Consider the following 20,359-nt stretch of genomic DNA (forward strand, 5'->3'; position numbering starts at 1 on the left):
CAAGCAGAAAAGAGTCAATACCAAATTAAAAAAAAAAAAGTGCCAAAATTCCAGAGTCCTTCCCCAAGCATGGCCATGCCCTTGGGATAGAGAATACTGATGGCTCCTGCCAACCTTTGTTTATTCATTCATCCACCAAATACTTGCTGAGCACCTACCCCGGGCCAGGCCCTAGGGTGGGGCTGGGGCTGGGACTGCATTGGTGACCAAGAACAACACAGTTCTTGCTTTCACCAGTGATTTAGACAAAAAACAATAATTAAAGAAACAAATAGCCACCACTGTTGTGGGCACACCAAGGGTGTGTTGTCTCTTGCTACCACCACTTGTGACACCGAACGTGCAGTCTTCCCGCTCCAACAACAAGCAATTCTCTGAGTCCCCAACACTGGGTGTCCAACAATTCAATTCTGACACTAGCTCCTGGAGTTAGCACACATCCCCACAGGTTTAGGGCTCAGTCCTACAAGACTCCCCCAACTTCAGACAACTGCAAATCTCAGTACTTCTGACCTACCAGCTATAAATTCAGGGGTTCCCATAACCCCCGCCCCGGCTTCAATAATTTGCCAGAATGACTCACAGAACTCAGGGAAGCACTTTACTTGCATTTGCCGGTTTATTAGAAAGGACACAACTCAGGAACAGCCGTTGGGAGGGATGCAAGGGACAAGATATGGCTGGGAGGCCATCTTCCCAGCACCTCTATGTGTTCACCAACTCTGAAGCTCCCCAAACCCCACTGTTTAGGGATTTTTATCTAGGCTTCATTATGTAGGTATAATTGATTAAATCATTGACCATTGGTGATTAACTCAATCTCCAGCGTCTCTCCTACCCCGGAGGCTGGGGGGGGCGGGGGCGGGGAGAACTGAAAGTTCCAACCCTCGAATTAAGGCTTGGTCTTCCTGGCAACAAGCCCCCATCCCGAAGCTATGTGTGGGCCCCCAGCCACAGACAAAAAAGACAGTCTTATCACGCAGCAGATTACAAGGATTTTTTTAGGAGCTCTGTGCCAGGAACCAGGGACAAAGACCAAATCTATACATTTTATTTTACCATAAAGTGCAAAAGCTTGGAGCTCAGAAAGCAAGGCCAGGAGCTTCTAATCCAGGCTGGGGTGACTTCCCAAAAGAGTGTGACATTGTAGTGAGACGAAAAGACACAGGAGCTGGACAGGTAAAGCGGGAAGGCCCTGGGGACTTCGGTAGCAGGAAGACAGGGCAAGAAGGTTTTAAGTTCAAAAAAGTTGTAAGTTCATTAGAAGTGGCTGTGAGTATCCTGCTAGGTTTTCCTGCCCATTCCTACTGTGATGATCTGTCTCTCCAGCAGCCCCCCTGACCCCAGCCTGGAAGGTTCCCCAAGGGCAGAGGACTAGTATAGTTTTGTTTTCTGTGGTTTGGGCTTCCTGCTGTGCCCCAGTGCTTAGATCACTGTGGACATTCAAAAATAAATATTGACGCGTAACCAAATCAGTGCATCCTGTGCGACCCAAACCGTCACACACCTGCACACAGATCTCTCACCAGCACCCTGCCACAGAATGGGAAATTCTACCATTAAACATCACTCCTGGGAATTAAGAAATTCTCTTATGGGGAGCTAAGAAAACAGTAATACTCTCAAGTTACAAATGCTTGGAGCTTTACAGTTTATCAAGAGCTTTCCTTCATACCCTGTGAGTTACAGTTAAGTCAAGGGAAGCTTAGAAGGGTGAAGTAACTCAGAGTCATACCTCCAGGATTTGAACCCAGATCTCTGGACTCCGGGTGGAGGCCTGTGGTGTTTCTTTCTGCAGAGTGAATGTGTGTGCATCTGACCAGCACCAGGCTCTGGGAGGCGGGCCGGATAGGCAGGGAGAGAAAGGGAGAGACAGAGGCTCAGTAGCTGGCACTCACTAAGCTGCCCAGCCAGCCTCGTGCTGAGCTATCTATCCTGCTTCACACCCTCCTAGCAATCTCCCAGGGTAGCCGCTGACCAGGCATAGCACGGTCACAACCACCAGAGGGAGGCAGGAGGACAGGAGAGTACATGCAATGAGCTCAACCAGGGAGAGCTGGGAGCCGAGGGCCTGCCAGGCAGCGCCTTCAGTCTTCTGTGGTCCGGCCCCTCCAGGGGAGGAGAAAGGGGCCGGGCCACCCATGAGAGGCCTAGGCCTGCAGCTAGAGGCCAGGCCAGGCCGACTGTGCAGACACAGGACAGAGGTGAGTCAGGTGAACCGGGCCATGGGGCCGGGGAGGGCCTGGGAGACTCCTGAGGACTGCACCCTCCCGGCAACTCCTACTGACTCTGAGAGCTGCTTTCTTCCATTCGACCCCTATTTCCTAGATGCTACCTGTGAGCCAGGCCCTGTGCTAAGTGTGAGAGCCATAGCACGAATGTGACAAAGATCCTGGCCCTCTTGGAGTTTACCTTTAAGTAGGCAGAGACAGCAATAAACAAAAACATAGCAAATGAACAAATTATGTTACGATAAGTGAAAAGAGAAAAAGTAGAGCAGAGTGAGGGGGACTGGGAATGCTGGGGGAGGGGCTTGGGATTTTAAAGAGGGTGGTCAGGTGGGCCTCACTGAGGAGGTGGCACTGATGGAGGCCTTGCAGAGGTAGTGAGGGAGCCATGGGCACCTCGGGGAAGGAGTGTTCCAGGCAGAGCACACAGCCCTGGCCTCTAGAGGCTGGAGGGTGAGGGGCGAGGCCTGGGTGCTGGAGCACAGCAAGGACGCAGCGGCAGTTAGAGCGCAGGAGGAAGACGCAGGAGGAGAGGAGACAGGCTAGAAGGCCTTGCGGGGATCCAGGGGGCAGATGACGGTGAGGGGGGGGCTCCTTGAATGTGCCAGGCCCTTTGTCAGCATCCCACAGCTCTGCTGCCCACTTAGGGGTGTCGGTTTGTAAGCCTGTGGATGAATCCCATTTGCTATTGTACGTGTGGCTGCGTGACCTTACAAAGTCTCCTCTCTTCCCGAGGCTCCTGTCCTCTCTATAAAATAGTGAGAACAACAGCAGTGTATCTGCAGGGTTGCAGTGAAGAAGAACAGGAAATCAAAATAGTGGCCACCTGCAGGCTCTTGGGACCCCACAAAGGCAGAGCTGGCCCCCCAGGCACTCACTGCCTTGGGAGAGGGACATTCGAGTGAATGAGGAATTGCTCCTATTGTCCACTCTAATAGCACCCAGTGGGGGCACCGAAGGGCTGCTCGGTTCTCCCCGGGGGCGCTGCCATCGGGAAGGCTTCTTAGAGGAGGTGGCCCTGGAGGCTGGGGCTCACTAGGAACACCAGGGGAAACAGCGGGGGCAAAGGGCAGGAGGAGAGGGAGAGGAGGCCTGGGTAGGCGGAGTGGGTGGATACGGGGCAAGGGGTGAGAGGTGGTGAGATGGCAGAGAGCATGGACTCCATACAACAAACAGCCAGCCCCAAGGACCAGACTCCCAGCAGGGTTTGAGGTAAACAATGTGACTGCAGTTTAAGAGCTCACCCTGGCAGCCAGAAGAACAGATGAGAGGCACTGAGGCCAGGTGAGCGACGAAGGTGGCCTAGGTGGTAGCCAAGGGAATGGATGGAACAAATGGACCTGAGAGACTCGAGAAGTAGAACGGACTATACCTGCTGGTCGCTGTGCTGTGGGGAAGCGGGCTCTGAGAGGCTGAGGGTTTGCTGTGAAGGACGCGGGGCCCACCGTGGCTGTGGAGGACACACAGGGGTCCCGGGGGAACATGGCACAGGCAAGGGGCAAGCTTCCTCCCCTCAGCTCCGCAGTACCCCTTAAGGCTCACGGAAATGGGCCAAACGAGCCTGGGACTTAGCCCCCCAGGTGCGGCTGTAGCATAGACAGAGCCTGTGTTCTGTGGTCGGACCCGGTCCAACTCCTGGCCAGCAGGAGCTGTGCGGCTAGAGGCCATGCACTTAACCTCTCTAACATGAATTTCTTCGTACGTGACCTTCATTGACTTTATGTGAGAATTTCCCCCAGGCAATCAGACCCTGTCCAAATCTTGGCTAGAACGCATTGAACTACTGTTCACGGAGTGGTTACTGCATACAGTCCTGGACAGTGCCTGGTACACAGCCAAGGGCCACAGGGGAGAGTGCGGGGGTGGAGTGGCACACGAGCATTTAAGGGAGGTTGCTTTCCTCCAAAGCAGGCCTCAGCTGACACTCAGCCCTGGGCAGTTCCTCTTGCACACAGGTTCTTAGCACAGCCCAAGGCTCAGAGCACCCAGGCCAGAAGTCTCTCTTCTCAGACACCAGGTAGACCCGGGCTAGGATGGGCAGTCCAGTGCACCGAGTGTCAATGGGGGACACCTGGAGCAGGCAAGTGCACCCTGACATAGAGAGCGAGAGGCACGTGCAGTCCTTCAACGTGGAAGAGCTCACCAACATCCTGGATGGAGGGGCCCAGAACACTGCACTCCGGAGGAAAGTCGGTAAGAGGAGGCTGGGGAATGGAGCACCTGCTTTGTGCCCATATGCTTTTCTTGGAAGAAGAGTCCCTCAATAGCAGTCCCACCTTCAAATAACAAACCCTGCTCTCAAAATTCCACTATTAGAGATTCATTCTTTCGGACTATGAAAGCATCTTTAACATGTCAATATTCCCTGAGCCCCTCTGAGGGATAGAAGAGTCCTAGGCAGCAGAAGACCTGGATGGAGTCCTTATTCTTCCACTGCATAGTTTTGTAACCTTGGGCATGTCACTTTGCCACCTCTGGACCTCATTCATTGCATCTGTAAAATGACAGCAATGTCTGACTTCCTTTCCACACCCATGAGGCAAGTGGATGGGAAGATGTGAAGGTACCAGGAACCTCACCCAGGACTCTAAGCCCTCTGTTCTCTGTCCCTGACAGAAAGCATCATCCACAGAGAGCCAGAGCTTAGCCTGAAGGATAATTATTTCATGACCCAGAATGAACGTTATGAAGCCGCCATTAAGAAGAAATTCCACATCCAGATGTTAGCACAGCGCCTGGGCTGGTCTGAAGACAGTCGTGAATTACATTACGCTAACAGGTGCTCACTCCCAGGGCAACCCCACCAGAGAGGAATTCACCTGGGACCCCCCCCCCCCCAGAAAACCCAGCCCATGAGCTATTTTTCCCAACAGAGGTACTACTTGTTGGGAAACAAGGATATCAGGTGCCCCTTCCCTCCTGCACTCTGCCAGCCTGAGGGTACCAGGGCCGTTGTCTCCAATGGGCTGTTCAACCACGGTGTCTCTCCCCTGCAGAAGCCTTTCTGGAGATCTGGGCTTAGCGTTACAATTCGTCTTCCAGAAAGCCCTCAGGAGCCTGGGCTCAGAGGAGCAGATTGCCAAGTGGGACCCACTCTGCAACAAGTTACAGATCCTTGCGACATACGCCCAGACGGAACTGGGGCATGGTGAGCCAGGGCTGCTGGGTGCAGTGTACAGGTGTGCACTGCACAGTTCCAGGGGGCCCATTCACATCTCACTAGTCATAGATTTATATATTTAATATGAAGATGTTACAGCAGGGGGCAGTTAAAGGTCTTGAGGAGGAGGTGATTTTTTCTAATTTACACGAACATATTGTATGAGCTAGTGGTGAGGCAAGGTGTTCCTTCTGGAAATGTCAGCCACCATTCCCTACCATGGGCTGGCCATGTGTCCCCCAAAGAGCCCACCGGTGAAAGGAGAGAAATGCCTGTGAGTACAGCTGGGAGCTACCCTGACTCCATACTGTGCTGATGCCTGGGGGCTCCAGGCCAACCTAGACACTGCTCCCCGGTGAGATTCCGACCCTGGCCCAATGTCTAACTCCCCTCCTTGATGCCCAGGGACATATCTTCAGGGCCTGGAGACTGAAGCCACCTACGATGCAGCCACCCAGGAGTTTGTGGTGCACAGCCCCACGCTGACTGCCATCAAATGGTGGCCTGGGGACCGTGAGTACAGTATCCCTTCATCCCCCCACCCCCTGCCATCTGCCCCCAAGGAGAACAAAGCTGGACAGCAGAATAGCACTGACTTTGATGTCCAACAGACCTCAGATTGATTCCCTGTTCTAGGCTGGTGACCTTGGGCAAGTGAATATGTCTCCCTGAGCCCCAGGTTCTTACGTAGTAAAACAGGTGGGATATGAAGAATTTCATCAGTGAGTGGCTGAGAGGCCGCCAAGGGAACTTTGAAATAGCTGAGGAAACTGACCCAAACTTTGGGGGCTGACGGTCAAGGTCTCTCACATGCACACTGCCCCCACGCCCTCCACACACAGCACTTGCCACAGCCCCTGTTCCTCTCATCTCCCAAGTTAATGATTAAGCTTGCCACCAGCCAGCACACAGGGTACAGTCGATGAGAAAAACATCCCTCCCTTCCCTGCTCCAGACACTCAGAAGGGCTCAGGCCCACCCCCAGCGCCAATCAAGCCACCGTGCCACACCACACCCTGTGGCCACCAGGTGCAGGCCGCACCCCTGCGCTTCCCAGAGTCTCAGTGATTTGCCAAGCCCCAAGGAGCAGGGTTCCACCAGGGCCCTCTTCCTCTGATTTGAGAATACATCTCTGAGGATACATCTGTGGCACTTGGGGACACATTAGGTGAACACTTACATGGAAAAAAAAAAATACAACAAGTGTGAGGAGTCCAACTAAAGCAGAAGGAGAGAGTGGGAGAGGTGAGAGACAAGCAGAGAGGGAGACAGATTGAGAGAAGGAGAGAGAAGTGGAGAGACAGACCAGAGAAATAAGAGAGTGATGCTTGGGGCGGGGAGGTGGGGCGTGGTGATCAATGACCACTGACAAAACTGCAGAAAAAAAGAAACCAGCCTTTGAAATCAGGCAGGGTTCAAATCCGGGCTCTGCCCCGTTCAGGCCAGTGACCTTGAGCGCATCACTCCGTTCTCTGAGCCTCAGTTTCCTTTTCTGGAAAATGGAACTTCAGCTTACCTGCCCTGCAAAGACTGGACAGCACCAGCACAGGGGCGGTACCACCTGGATTCTGGTAAATACTAGCTATCTGTATTCATATTAGGTTGATGGCAGAGACAATCATTAATAAGTTTTTGAGGACAGAAAAAAAGAAAGCTTGTTTATTTCACAGTGCCCTTTGCAAGTCGCTGCTAGATTTGTTTGGCTCTTGGGGGTAGTTCCCCCTCTTTGTGAACAGGGACTTTTTCAGGTCTCAAAGGTGCCCATCTGCTAGGGTGGGCAGCAATGCACACATCTCCCTATGACTTGGGACCTATGTTCTGACCACAGATCCTGACATAATGTACCCCAGCAGCTATGATATAAAAATCCTGTCTCCTTGATTCCAAAGAAAATGACTCAAGAGCACACACTTCAGTCAGAAGACTGTAGTAGGACCAAGTTTTAAAAGATGCAGAGCCTTTCCAGATTGCTCCGTTTGGGGTGATTTCATTAAAATCCATAGCCTTTGTCAAGCTTTGCCTTTGGAAGAAAGAGCAGCCAGAGGGCATAGAGGGCTTTCGTCCCCTCAAGATCTCCATCAGCCTCCTTGAGCCTTCCCTAGCCCATGGGGATCCTGCCTGTGTATCGTAGGGTGGTTCCTATACAAACCTGATGTTTAGACAGAACCCCCTGTATCTCGAGCCACCAACCCAGTGCATTCTAGAGCCAGACACTCACATTAAAGCTCTCTGGATGGTTCCGGTCATTTCCAAGGACGAGTAACGGCCTTATGAATCAAGGGGTGTCCTGACCAAGCATCCCTTGGCTGCCCTGCATGCTACCACCTCCGCTGCCTGGCCCCAGCAAACCAATCCAGTCCTCAAGCTTCTGAGCAGGCTGTTCCCTCTGCCTTGCATATCCTGTCCTGTGCGGCTCCCCTAGAAAAACACCCTTTGTCCTCCAGGCTCCTCGTGCATCCTCCCCTGACCCACACCCTCCAAGGTAGTTCAAACAAAGCCCCGTTCCAGCCTCACAGAGTGTCCTGCCCTTCCCGTACCACCACACTGGTCCTCCTCACAGACTAGGCCCACACCCAGGGTCCTGATGGGGAAGGTTAGCCTGCCTGCTCTGTACATCAGGGATCATGCTGGGCTTCTCACCTCTCTACCCTCAGTGGGACGGTCAGCCACCCATGCCCTGGTCCAGGCCCAGCTGATCTGCTCAGGAGCCCAGCAGGGCATGCATGCCTTTATTGTGCCCATCCGGAGTCTCGAGGACCACAGCCCACTGCCAGGTAAGCTCATGCTGCTTCCTCCAGGACCCCTGCCAGGAGACCCCACCAGGCCTCCCTGTCCTGGGGGCCCCAGAGGTCCATGGGAGAAACTGGGGCATGTCTCCCTTGGGCAGGGAGGGGTCCAGTTGTACAGACCTGGCGCTAACTGGCTTGATGACTATGAGCAAGGTTCAGCACCTGACCTCAGCTTGGTCACCTGCAAACAGGTATGATAACCCCAGTGTCACAGGCTGCTGGCAGGCTCAGATGAGCTGGAATGTGGGTGTTGGTACCTAACATACAAGCACTCAACTGATGGACGTTCCTACCTCTATCTCCTCCTAGGAATCACCGTTGGAGATATTGGGCCCAAGATGGACTTTGACCACTCGGATAACGGCTTCCTGCGACTGGACCATGTGCGCGTCCCCAGGGAGAACATGCTGAGCCGCTTTGCACAGGTGGGGTCCCGGGGAGGCTGCGAGCCTGCACTGCCTGGAGAGCGGACAGAGGCGCCCCACAGGCTGCTGCTACCTCCGGGCCCTTCTCTATAGAGCTGAGTTTGGGGCACCCCTCCCAGAGAGGCTCTGGTGTCCCCCAGACCTGAGGAGAACCCCAGCTGAGGAACTTTGTGATTTGGGGCCAGTCACTTGGCCTCTCTGGACCTCAGAGTTCTCATGGGTAAATGCTCACCTCATGGGGCGGCAGAGCAATCACGGGGTAGGGTGGCAAGACAACCCGAGGAAAAGAGGGACGGGCTGAGGATGATGTGCGCATCTACCTACAGCGCAGCCTGGACACAACCAATCCGTGAACGGCCAGCAGCCAAGTGCTGGAGGAAGTTCTGGAGGTCTCCATTTTGCCAGGCACTACCATGGAAGTGTGGGGAGCTGTGGTTTGTGGGGAGGTCTGGGGTGTCACAGGAGAGAAGCAGTGAACCAAGACACTTGGGCAGTGGCTATTTAGCAACAGACACGGGAGTGTTTCAGTTTTAACAATCAGCGTGGTCATACCAGCACATTCTGGCTGGCGGCTGACTGTGTCTATCCCGGGTGAGCGGTTTGAGGACTGTAGTGCTCTCAGGGCATGGAGGACCACAGTTCCGGGTGTGGGGAAGGCTGGGGAGCCCTGGCTCAGACCCACTGCCTGTCCTTGGTCTACCAGGTCTTGCCAGATGGTACCTACATCAAGCTCGGAACAGCAAAGAGCAACTACCTCAGCATGGTGGTGGTGCGGGTGGACATACTGTCAAATGAGGTCATACCACTGCTGCAGAAGGCCTGTGTCATTGCCGTCCGCTACTCGGTCATACGCCACCAGTCCCGGCTCCGGCCCAGGCAAGGGGCGCCCAGAGGAACCACTGCAGCCCGGGCTACCTTGATCCCACAGTGCCTACCCCGTGACACCAACCCTCCGCCAGAGTGGGGTGCTGGGAGCACACGTTACCCCCCCTCGCACACACATTCGCCTGGACCTGGCCCATCTGGTCTGTGGGGTCTCTATCTGGCTCTCTCTAATCCAGGCTGACCAGCTGGCCCAAACTATGTCTGTCAGTGTCTGGCCCCATCAGGCTCTGTGTGATCTTGTGTCTCTGGCCCTGTACCACCAGACCTGACTCAGCCTGTCCGACAAACTCGGACTGTTTCAATCCAGTCGCGGTATGGCTGTGACTGGCTGAGTGTATCTGGATCGGCTGGGCACCAAGCTGTGGGTGAATGTGGCTCCCGAGATTGTTCTGTCAGGTGTGAGTGACTGTGTCTGGAAAAGCCCAGCTGTCACATCAGACTGTATTTGGCTGAAGTTGATTCTGTCTGGTTGTGACTGCCGACATCTGACCATGGTACGTCCACGTCTACACCTGTTCTGTTGTATGTGGTTCTGTCTGGCCAATAGGTCTACTCCATGGCACCAAAGGGCTCACTGTACCCTCTGCTTTCATGTGAGTATGTGTACACACACACGTGCACACACACACAAGGTTATCAGATTCAGCAAATAAAAGTACAGGACTGCCAGTTACATTTCAATTTTAGGTAAACAAATAATTTTTTAGGATAAATATGTCCCAAATGGGCACATACCCAGGATGCAGCAAACTGGAGCCTGGGCATATGGGGCCTCAGCATGAGCACAGGGAGAGAGGGTGGGGCTGGACACAGCATAACTGACCGAACTCATGGAGCAGAGACAAGCTTTAACCTGGCAGTTCTTGCCCCAACTCTAGTAAGTGCCCCTTGGCAAGTCCTTTGCCCTCTCTGGGCCTGTTTTCTCCCTTGTAAAGACTGAGATCACCAGGACTGGAACTTGAGGATGTCTGGTTCAAGAGTCCGGTGGTATTCCACACCATGGGCTCAAGGATCCAGAGTTCTCTAACACAAAACGGACTGAGGGTCGAACACCAGGCAGACCTGGTGCCGCCCTCAGCTCCGCCAGTTCCGGGAGCTTAGATTCTCCATCCCACCTCTTTGTCCCTCAGCTCCCTCATCAACTAAATGGGAGTGACAAAAACACTCTTCCAGGGTGGTGTTAGGGCTGAAACGCAGTGAAGCATGCCAGGCCCTCAGCCCAGGGTCCTTTACTGGCAAACCCAAATCACCTTCAGCCAGCCTGGCTTCAGAATCCCGGGCTGAGGGAGTCTTCTCTGGGGGACAGGGGAGCTGGGAAGGAGGTATTGCCAATGATATCCTGTCGGAGCCCAGTCTTCTGGGTTGCATAAGACTGGGATGGTTATAATAGTACATGTCCAGGTGAGGGGCTGCTGGCCCAGAGAAGAGACACCAGGTTTCTCCCCATCAGCCACGGGAGGCGTCTCACATTCACACTCTGTTTCAATCCACTAATAGTTACCGAAGGCCCCTAATGCTGAACAGAGTCTCCAGCACTGAGAACACAGCAGCGGACAAGGCGGGTGCAATCCCCACCTTGGAATTCCATCCAACCCAAGTTCACATCCTCAGAGTTATCAATTAGGTTCCACATATTTCCCAGCACACAGCACATGCACCTGGACAGTGAAAGGTCAAGGTTCAAATAATCAGGGCTTCAGGGCCACAACCCCTCACCCAAAATCCTTGAGACCAGATCTGTTGGAATTCAGAACTTTCCAGATTTTCAGCAGGTTAATACGGTGCGTAGACTGTAAGCCTCCACAAGGGGCAGCACCCATAAGCAGACATGTTAATATTTCTACAGTGAAATGTGTGGATATTCATGTTAGATGGAATTTTAAGATTATTACTAGCGTCACGTCAGTCTACGTCAAATTTTGCAGTGAGCTATAAAAAACTGTCCGTTTTTAAGGCTTTTATGGCACTGGGGATATGGGAAGATGGATGTGGCAGGTAGCAAATCTTCTGCTTTTCTTCCCCTCAGTGACCCAGAGGCAAAAGTCCTGGACTACCAGACGCAGCAGCAGAAACTCTTTCCTCCGCTGGCCAAGGCCTATGCATTCCACTTTGTGGCAAACAGCCTCTTGGAATTCTTCCATCGCTCCTACAGTTCCATTTTGGACAGAGACTTCAGACTCCTGCCTGAGGTACCTGCTTTCTCTGGGGGCAGAGCTGGGACCACGGCTGAAATGGTCCTCCCACTGGGAAGCAGTCCCAACCCTGCCCCCATGGGCTCTTTCCACTTTCTCCCTCTGCACACTTCCAACATCCCAGGTGAACCATACCCTGACATATAAATCCACCTACATCTGGCCCCCAGGAAGCTCCAAACATGTTAGAGGAAATGATCACAGATAGTGTATAGAACCCACGTGCACAATCCCTGGTGTGTTTTTTTGTTTTTTTAAATTTATTTATTTATTTATTTTTGGCTGCATTGGGTCTTCATTGCTGCGTGCAGGCTTTCTCTAGTTGCGGCGAGCAGGGGCTACTTTTCCTTGCGTTGCGTGGGATTCTCATTGCAGTGGCTTCTCTTTTTTTTTTCTTGAATTTTATTTTATTTTTTTATACAGTGGGTTCTTATTAGTTATCTATTTGATACATATTACTGTATACATGTCAATCCCAATCTCCCAATTCATCACACCACCCCCAACCCCGCTTTCCCCCCTTGGTGTCCATACGCTTGTTCTCTACATCTGTGTCTCTATTTCTGCCTTGCAAATGGGTACATCTGTACCATTTTTCTAGATTCCACATATATGCGTTCATATACGATATTTGTTTTTCTCTTTCTGACTTACTTCACTCCATATGACAGTCTCTAGGTCCATTCACATCTCTACAAATGACCCAATTTCGTTTCTTTTTATGGCTGAGTAATATTCCATTATATATATGTTCCACATCTTATCTATTCGTCTGACGATGGGCATTTATGTTGGTTCCATGTCCTGGCTATTGTAAATAGTGCTGCAATGAACACTGGAATGCACGTGTCTTTTTGAATTATGGTTTTCTCTGGGCATATGCCCAGTAGTGGGATTGCTGGGTCATATGGTAATTCTATTTTTAGTTTTTTAAGGAACCTCCATACTATTCTCCATAGTGGCTGTATCAATTTACATTCCTACCAAGAGTGCAAGAGGGTTCCCTTTTCTCCACACCCTCTGCAGTATTTATTGTTTGTAGATTTTCTGATGATGGCCATTCTGACTAGTGTGAGGTGATACCTCATTGTAGTTTTGATTTGCATTTCTCTAATAATTAGTGATGTTGAGCAGCTTTTCATGTGCCTTTTGGCCACCTGCATGTCTTCTTTGGAGAAATGACTATTTAGGTCTTCTGCCCATTTTTGGATTGGGTTGTTTGCTTTTTTAATATTGAGCTGCATGAGCTGTTTATATATTTTGGAGATTAATCTTTATCTGTTGATTCGTGTGCAAATATTTTCTCCCATTCTGAGGGTTGTCTTTTCATCTTTTTTATAGTTTCCTTTACTGTGCAAAAGCTTTTAAGTTTCATTAGGTCCCATTTGTCTATTTTTGTTTTTATTTCCATTACTCTAGGAGGTGGGTCAAAAAAGATCTTGCTGTGATTTATATCAAGAGTGTTCTGCCTATGTTTTCCTCTAAGAGTTTTATAATGTCTGGCCTTACATTTAGGTCTTTAATCCATTTTGAGTTTATTTTTGTGTATGGTGTTAAGGAGTGTTCTAATTTCATTCTTTTACATGTAGCTGTTCAGTTTTCCCAGCACCACTTATTGAAGAGACTGTCTTTTCTCCATTGTATATCCTTGCCTCCTTTGTCATAGATTAGCTGACCATAGGAGTGTGGGTTTATCGCTGGGCTTTCTATCCTGTTCCATTGATCTATGTTTCTGTTTTTGTGCCAGTACCATATTGTCTTGATTACTGTAGCTCTGTTGTATAGTATGAAGTCAGGGAGTCTGATTCCTCCAGCTCCATTTTTTTCCCTCAAGATTGCTTTGGCTATTTGGGGTCTTTTGTGTCTTAATACAAATTTGAAGATTTTTTGTTCTAGTTCTGTAAAAAATGTCATTGATAATTTGATAGGGATTGCATTGAATCTGTAGATTGCTTTGGTTACTATAGTCATTTTCAAAATATTGATTCTTCCAAACTAATAACATGGTATATCTCTCCATCTGTTTGTATCATCTTTGATTTCTTTCATCAGTGTCATAGTTTTCTGAGTACAGGTCTTTTACCTCCTTAGGTAGGTTTATACCTAGGTATTTTATTCTTTCTGTTGCAATGGTGAATGGGATTGTTTACTTAATTTCTCTTGCTGATCCTTCATTGTTAGTGTATAGGAATGCAAGAGATTTCTGTGCATTAATTTTGTATCCTGCAACTTTACCAAATTCATTGATTAGCTCTAGTAGTTTTCTGGAGGCATCTTTAGGATACTCTATGTATAGTATCATGTCATATGCAGCAAACAGTGATCCAGTTTTACTTCTTCTTTTCCAATTTGGATTCCTTTTATTTCTTCTTCTCTGATTGCTGTGGCTAAAATTTCCAAAACTATGTTGAATAATAGTGGCGAGAGTGTATTCTTGTCTTGTTCCTGATCTTAGAGGAAATGCTTTCAGTTTTTCACCACTGAGGATGATGCTTGCTGTGGGTTTGTCACATATGGCCTTTATTATGTGGAGGTAGGTTCCCTCTATGCCCACTTTCTGGAGAGTTTTTATCATAAATGGGTGTTGAATTTTGTCAAAAGCTTTTTCTGTATCTATTGGAAGGATCATATGGTTTTTATTCCAGTTTGATAATATGGTGTATCACATTGATTGATTTGTGTATATTGAAGAATCCTTGCATCCCTGGGATAAATCCCACTTGATCACGGTGTATGATCTTTTTAATGTGTTGTTGGATTCTGTTTGCTAGTAATTTGTTGAGGATTTTTGCATCTATATTTATCAGTGATATTGGTCTGTAATTTTCTTTTTTTGTGATATCTTTGTCTGGTTTTGGTCTCAGGGTGATGGTGGCCTCGTAGAATGAGTTTGGGAGTGTTCCTTCCTCTGCAGTTTTTTGGAAGAGTTTAAGAAGGATGGGTGTTAGCTCTTCTCTAAATGTTTGATATAATTCACCTGTGAAGCCATCTGGTCCTGAACTTTTGTTTGTTGGAAGATTTTTTTTTTTTTTTTTTTTGTGGTACATGGGCCTCTCAGTACTGTGGCCTCTCCCGTTGCGGAGCACAGGCTCTGGACGTGCAGGCTCAGTGGCCATGGCTCATGGGCCCCGCTGCTCCGTGGCACGTGGGATCTTCCCGGACCGGGGTACGAACCCGGGTCGCCTGCATCGGCAGGCGGACTCCCAACCACCGCGCCACCAGGGAAGCCCTGTTGGAAGATTTTTAATCACAGTTTCAATTTCATTACTTGTGATTGGTCTGTTTATATTTTCTATTTCTTCCTGGTTCAGTCTTAGAAGGTTATACCTTCTAGGAATTTGTCCATTTCTTCCAGGTTGCCCATTTTATTGGCATAGAGTTGCTTATAGTAGTCTCTTTTGATGTGCTGTATTTCTGTGGTGTCTGTTGTAACTTCTCCTTTTTCATTTCTAATTTTACTGATTTGAGTCCTCTCCCTCTTTTTCTTGATGAGTCTGGCTAAAGGTTTATCAATTTTATCTTCTCAAAGAACCAGCTTTTAGTTTTATTGGTCTTTGCTATTGTTTTCCTTGTTTCTAGTTCATTTATTTCTGCTCTTATCTTTATGTTTCTTTCCTTCTACTAATTTTGGGTTTTCTTTGTTCTTCTTTCTCCAGTTCCTTTAGGTGTAAGGTTAGATTGTTTATTTGAGATTTTTCTGGTTTCTTTTTTTTTTTTTTTTTTTGCGGTATGTGGGCCTCTCACTGTTGTGGCCTCTCCCGTTGCGGAGCACAGGCTCCGGACGCACAGACTCAGTGGCCACGGCTCACGGGCTCAGCCGCTCCGCGGCATGTGGGATCTTCCTGGACTGGGGCACGAACCCGTGTCCCCTGCCTCGGCAGGCGGACTCTCAACCACTGCGCCACCAGGGAAGTCCTTTTTTTTTTTTTGCGGTACGCGGGCCTCTCACTGTTGTGGCCTCTCCCGTTGTGGAGCACAGGCTCCAGACATGCAGGCTCAGGGGCCATGGCTCACGGGCCCAGCCGCTCCGCGGCATGTGGGATCTTCCCGGACCGGGGCACGAACCCGTGTCCCCTGCATCGGCAGGCAGACTCTCAACCAGTGCGCCACCACGGAAGCTCTGGTTTCTTGATGTAGGATTGTATAGCTATAAACTTCCCTCTTAGAACTGCTTTTGCTGCATCCCATAGTTTTTGGATCATCGTGCTTTTGTTGTCATTTGTCTCTAGGTATTTTTTGATTTCCTCAGTGATCTCTTGGTTATTTAGTAATGTATTGTTTAGCTTCCATGTGTTTGTGTTTTTTATGGGGTTTTTTCCCTGTAATTTATTTCTAATCTCATAGTGCTGTGGTTGGAAAAGATGCTTGATTTCAATTTTCTTAAACTTACTGAGGCTTGATGTGTGACCCAAGATGTGATCTATCCTGGAGAATGTTCCATGTGCACTTGAGAAGAAAGTGTAATCTGTTGTTTTTGGATGAAATGTCCTATAAATATCAATTAAATCTATCTGGTGTATTGTGTCATTTAAAGCTTGTATTTCCTTATTAATTTTCTTTCTGGATGATCTGTCCATTGGTGTAAGTGAGGTGTTAAAGTCCCCCACTACTATTGTGTTACTGTCAATTTCCTCTTTTATAGCTGTTAGCAGTTGCCTTATGTATTGAAGTGCTCCTATGTTGGGTGCATATATATTTATAATTGTTATATCTCCTTCTTGGATTGATCCCTTGATCATTATGTAGTGTCCTTCCTTGTCTCGTGTAACATTCTTTATTTTAAACTCCATTTTATCTGATATGAGTATTGCTACTCCAGCTTTCTTTTGATTTCCATTTGCATGGAATACCTTTTTCCATTCTCTCACTTTCAGTCTGTATGTGTCCCTAGGTCTGAAGTAGGTCTCTTGTAGACAGCATACATATAGGGGTCTTGTTTTTCTATCTATTCAGCAAGCTTATGTCTTTGGGTTAGAACATTTAATCCATTTACATTTAAGGCAATTATCGATATGTATGTTCCTATTATCATTGTCTTAATTGTTTTGGGTTTTTTTTTTTGGTCTTTTTCTTCTTGTTTTCCACTTAGAGACGTTCCTTTAGCATTTGTTTTAGAGCTGGTTTGGTGGTGCTGAATTCTCTTAGCTTTTGCTTGTCTGTGAAGTTTTTTTTTTTTTTTTTTTTTTGCTGTACGCGGGCCTCTCACTGCTGTGGCCTCTCCCGTTGCGGAGCACAGGCTCCGGACACACAGGCTCCGCGGCCATGGCTCGCGGGCCCAGCTGCTCCGCGGCATGTGGGATCCTCCGGGATCGGGGCACGAACCCGTGTCCCCTGCATCGGCAGGCGGACCCTCAACCACTGCGCCACCAGGGAAGCCCGTCTGTGAAGTTTTTGATTTCTCTGTTGAATCTGAATGAGATCCTTGCCTGGTAGAGTAATCTTGGTTGTATGTTCTTCCCTTTCATCACTTTAAGTATATCGTGTCGCTCCCTTCTGGCTTGTAGAGTTTCTGCTGAGAAATCAGCTTTTAACCTTATGGGAGTTCCCTTGTATGTTATTTGTCACTTTTCCCTTGTTGCTTTTAATAATTTTTCTTTGTCTTTAATTTTTGTAAATTTGATTACTATGTGTCTTGGCGTGTTTCTCCTTGGGTTTATCCTGCCTGGGACTCTGCACTTCCTGGACTTGGGTGGCTATTTCCTTTCCCATGTTTGGGAAGTTTTCGACTATAATCTCTTCAAATATTTTCTCTGGTCCTTTCTCTCTCTCTTCTCCTTCTGGGACCCCTAAAATGCGAATGTAGTGTGTTTAATGTTGTCCCAGAGGTCTCGTAGGCTGTCTTCATTTCTTTTCATTCTTTCTTCTTTCTTCTGTTCTGTGGCAGCGAATTCTACCATTCTGCCTTCCAGGTCACTTATCTGTTCTTCTGCCTCAGTTATTCTGCTATTGATTCCTTCTAGTGTAGTTTTCATTTCAGTTATTGTATTGTTCATCTCTGTTTGTTTGTTCTTTAATTCTTCTAGGTCTTTGTTAAACATTTCTTGCATCTTCTTGATCTTTGCCTCCATTCTTTTTCCGAGGTCCTGGATCATCTTCACTATCATTATTCTGAATTCTTTTTCTGGAAGGTTGCCTGTCTCCACTTCATTTAGTTGTTTTTCTGGGGTTTTATCTTGTTCCTTCATCTGGTACATAGTCCTCTATCTTTCTGTGAATGTGGTTTTCCTTCCACAGGCTGCAGGACTGTAGTTCTTCTTGCTTCTGCTGTCTGCCCTCTGGTGGATGAGGCTATCTAAGAGGCTTATGCAAGCTTCTTGATGGGAGGGACTGGTGGTGGTAGAGCTGGCTGTTGCTCTGGTGGGCAGAGCTCAGTAAAACTTTAATCCGCTTGTCTGCTGATGGGTGGGGCTGAGTTCACTCCCTGTGGGTGTTTGGCCTGAGATGATCCAGCACTGGAGGCTACAGGCTCTAGGTTTGGTGGGGCTAATGGCAGACTCTGGGAGGGCTCATGCCAAGGAGTACTTCCCAGATCTTCTGCTGCCAGTGTCCTTGTCCCCGCAGTGAGCCAAGCCACACACACCCCCACCGCCTCTGCAGGAGAGCCTCCAACACTGGCAGGTAGGTCTGGTTCAGTCTCCTATGGGGTCACTGCTCCTTTCCCCTGGGTCCTGATGCACACACTACTTTGTGTGTGCCCTCCAAGAGTGGAGGCTCTGTTTCCCCTAGTCCTGTTGAAGTCCTGCAATCAAATCCCACTAGCCTTCAAAGTCTGATTCTCTGGGAATTACTCCTCCCAGGTCCTTTGCTGGACCCCCAGGTTGGGAAGCCTGACGTGGGGCTCCGAACCTTCACTCCAGTGGGTGGACTTCTGTGGTATAAGTATTCTCCAGTTTGTGAGTCACCCACCCAGCGGTTATGGGATTTGACTTTATTGTGATTGCGCCCCTTCTATCGTCTCATTGCAGCTTCTTCTCCTTTGTCTTTGGATGTGGGGTATCTTGAACTTTTTTGGTGAGCTCCAGTGTCTTCCTGTCGATGACTGTTCAGCAATTAGTTGTGATTCCGGTGCTCCCGCAAGAAGAAGTGAGCTCATGTCCTTCTACCTCACCATCTTGAACCAATCTCTCTTCTCTTGTTGCGGAGCAGGGGCTCTAGGCACGGGCTTCAGTAGTTGTGGTACGCAGGCTCAGTAGTTGTGGCTCGCGGGCTCTAGAGCACAGGCTCGGTAGTTGTGGCACACAGGTTTAGTTGCTCTGCGGCATGTGGGATCTTCCCAGACCAAGGATCGAACCCGTGTCCCCTGCACTGGCAGGCAGATTTTTAACCACTGCGCCACCAGGCAAGTCCCCCCTGGTGTGTCTTTGAAACCTGGAAAGCTCTGAAAACCAAAAGTCATTTAGAACTCATTTGGTGGCACAGTTTGACCTGAATTAACCTGATTTATCCCACTGAGTGTGAATACATTTTGCAGCAGAAAATATTAATACGTTGGATCACTAGGGTCTCCCTGGACTCCTCTAGGGGTATTATATATAATCTACCTTAAATGCACTGCTTTACCTTTCTAAAATTCAAAAAATATTCTGATTCCAAAACGCATCTGGACCCAAGATTCTCAGATAAAGGATGGTGGACGTACATATACATTAAGATTTGGTCTGTCCAGGCTCTGTGCTTTGTAAGCATTGCTTCAGTAATCCTTCCAACTGTACAGCAGGCACCATTTGTATACCCATTTTACAGATGAGGAAAGTGAAGCACAGAGAGGTTAAGGGACATGACCCTTCCTCCCAAGGACTTGAAAGTGTGAAAGATGGGTAAGGGCTTTCAAGAACCAAAAACTCAAACCAGGTTGGCTGCCTGGCAGCCCCTCCTACAGCCCAGAGCAGTGGGCTGATGGTGGACCTGCATCCTCACAGACAAGCTCTCCAAAACCTCTGCCTGCCAGCAAAATCCACAGCTCCTGGATAATGGTGAGACCAGTCCTGGAAGCACTCTCTTCCCAGGATCCTGGGGACGCTGGTCTAGACAGTTTTCCTTTGTTCTTATTGCCCCTACAGCAACACTGCCTCTTTGTATGACCTTGGGTGAGTCACATAACCCGAGTCTCAGTCTTCTCATTCATAAAGTTGTGAGCTGAGGAAACAGTTCTTATCTCATAGAGCTGTTCTCAGCACAGAGTGGGCGCTCCGTGAGTGGTAAGCATGGTTGTAACTGAAGGGCCCCTTAGGCCACCTGACCCCCTTCCTGTTTTTGCAGCTTCACGCACTGAGCGCAGGTATGAAGGCCTTGGTGTCGGATTTCTGCATCCAGGGGGCTGAGCTGTGCCGCAGGGCCTGTGGTGGACATGGCTACTCGAAGCTGAGCGGCCTGCCCTCCCTGGTCACCAGAGTGACAGCCTCCTGCACCTACGAGGGTGAGAACACGGTGCTCTACCTGCAGACGGCCAGGTAAGGCCCACGCCTCTGTCCAACCCCCAGGGACCCCACCAAGCTTCTGCCTGGGTTGAAGCACCATCTGATGCCCACAGAGGGAGCAGACTTTGGGGACCACCGTTTGCAGACTGTCCAACTCCCACATTATGTCTCCAATCCATCCACTTCTCCCCAGACTCATGCAGCCCCCAGCCAGGCTGCCACACCCTCTCACGGGGACAACATCCATCTCCTCACTGGTCGGC

The 20,359-nt window shown here is 49.3% G+C and overlaps 1 protein-coding gene across 4 annotated transcripts in view; it reads left to right on the forward strand.

Annotated features, from left to right (window-relative positions):
* Positions 1–2,042: 2,042 nt before the first annotated feature.
* ACOX2 (acyl-CoA oxidase 2) overlaps positions 2,043–20,359 on the forward strand; it is a 37,158-nt gene continuing 18,841 nt past the window's right edge. Inside the window, exons 1-10 of one of the 4 annotated variants that reach the window (XM_082639202.1) lie at positions 2,043–2,204; positions 4,239–4,421; positions 4,845–5,007; positions 5,225–5,376; positions 5,794–5,901; positions 8,043–8,162; positions 8,487–8,602; positions 9,306–9,478; positions 11,514–11,676; positions 19,939–20,129. In XM_082639202.1, coding sequence (XP_082495328.1) covers positions 4,262–4,421; positions 4,845–5,007; positions 5,225–5,376; positions 5,794–5,901; positions 8,043–8,162; positions 8,487–8,602; positions 9,306–9,478; positions 11,514–11,676; positions 19,939–20,129 — 1,346 coding nt within the window. In that variant the 5' untranslated portion in view covers positions 2,043–2,204; positions 4,239–4,261. Of the gene's footprint in view, positions 2,205–2,772; positions 4,422–4,844; positions 5,008–5,224; positions 5,377–5,793; positions 5,902–8,042; positions 8,163–8,486; positions 8,603–9,305; positions 9,479–11,513; positions 11,677–19,938; positions 20,130–20,359 lie in introns of those variants that run through there. The other 3 variants (XM_082639200.1, XM_082639201.1, XM_082639203.1) reach the window with 3 other exon arrangements.

The sequence above is a fragment of the Mesoplodon mirus genome (assembly GCF_964341445.2).
Source record: "Mesoplodon mirus genome assembly, chromosome: 12".
Classification (NCBI taxonomy): domain Eukaryota; kingdom Metazoa; phylum Chordata; class Mammalia; order Artiodactyla; family Ziphiidae; genus Mesoplodon; species Mesoplodon mirus.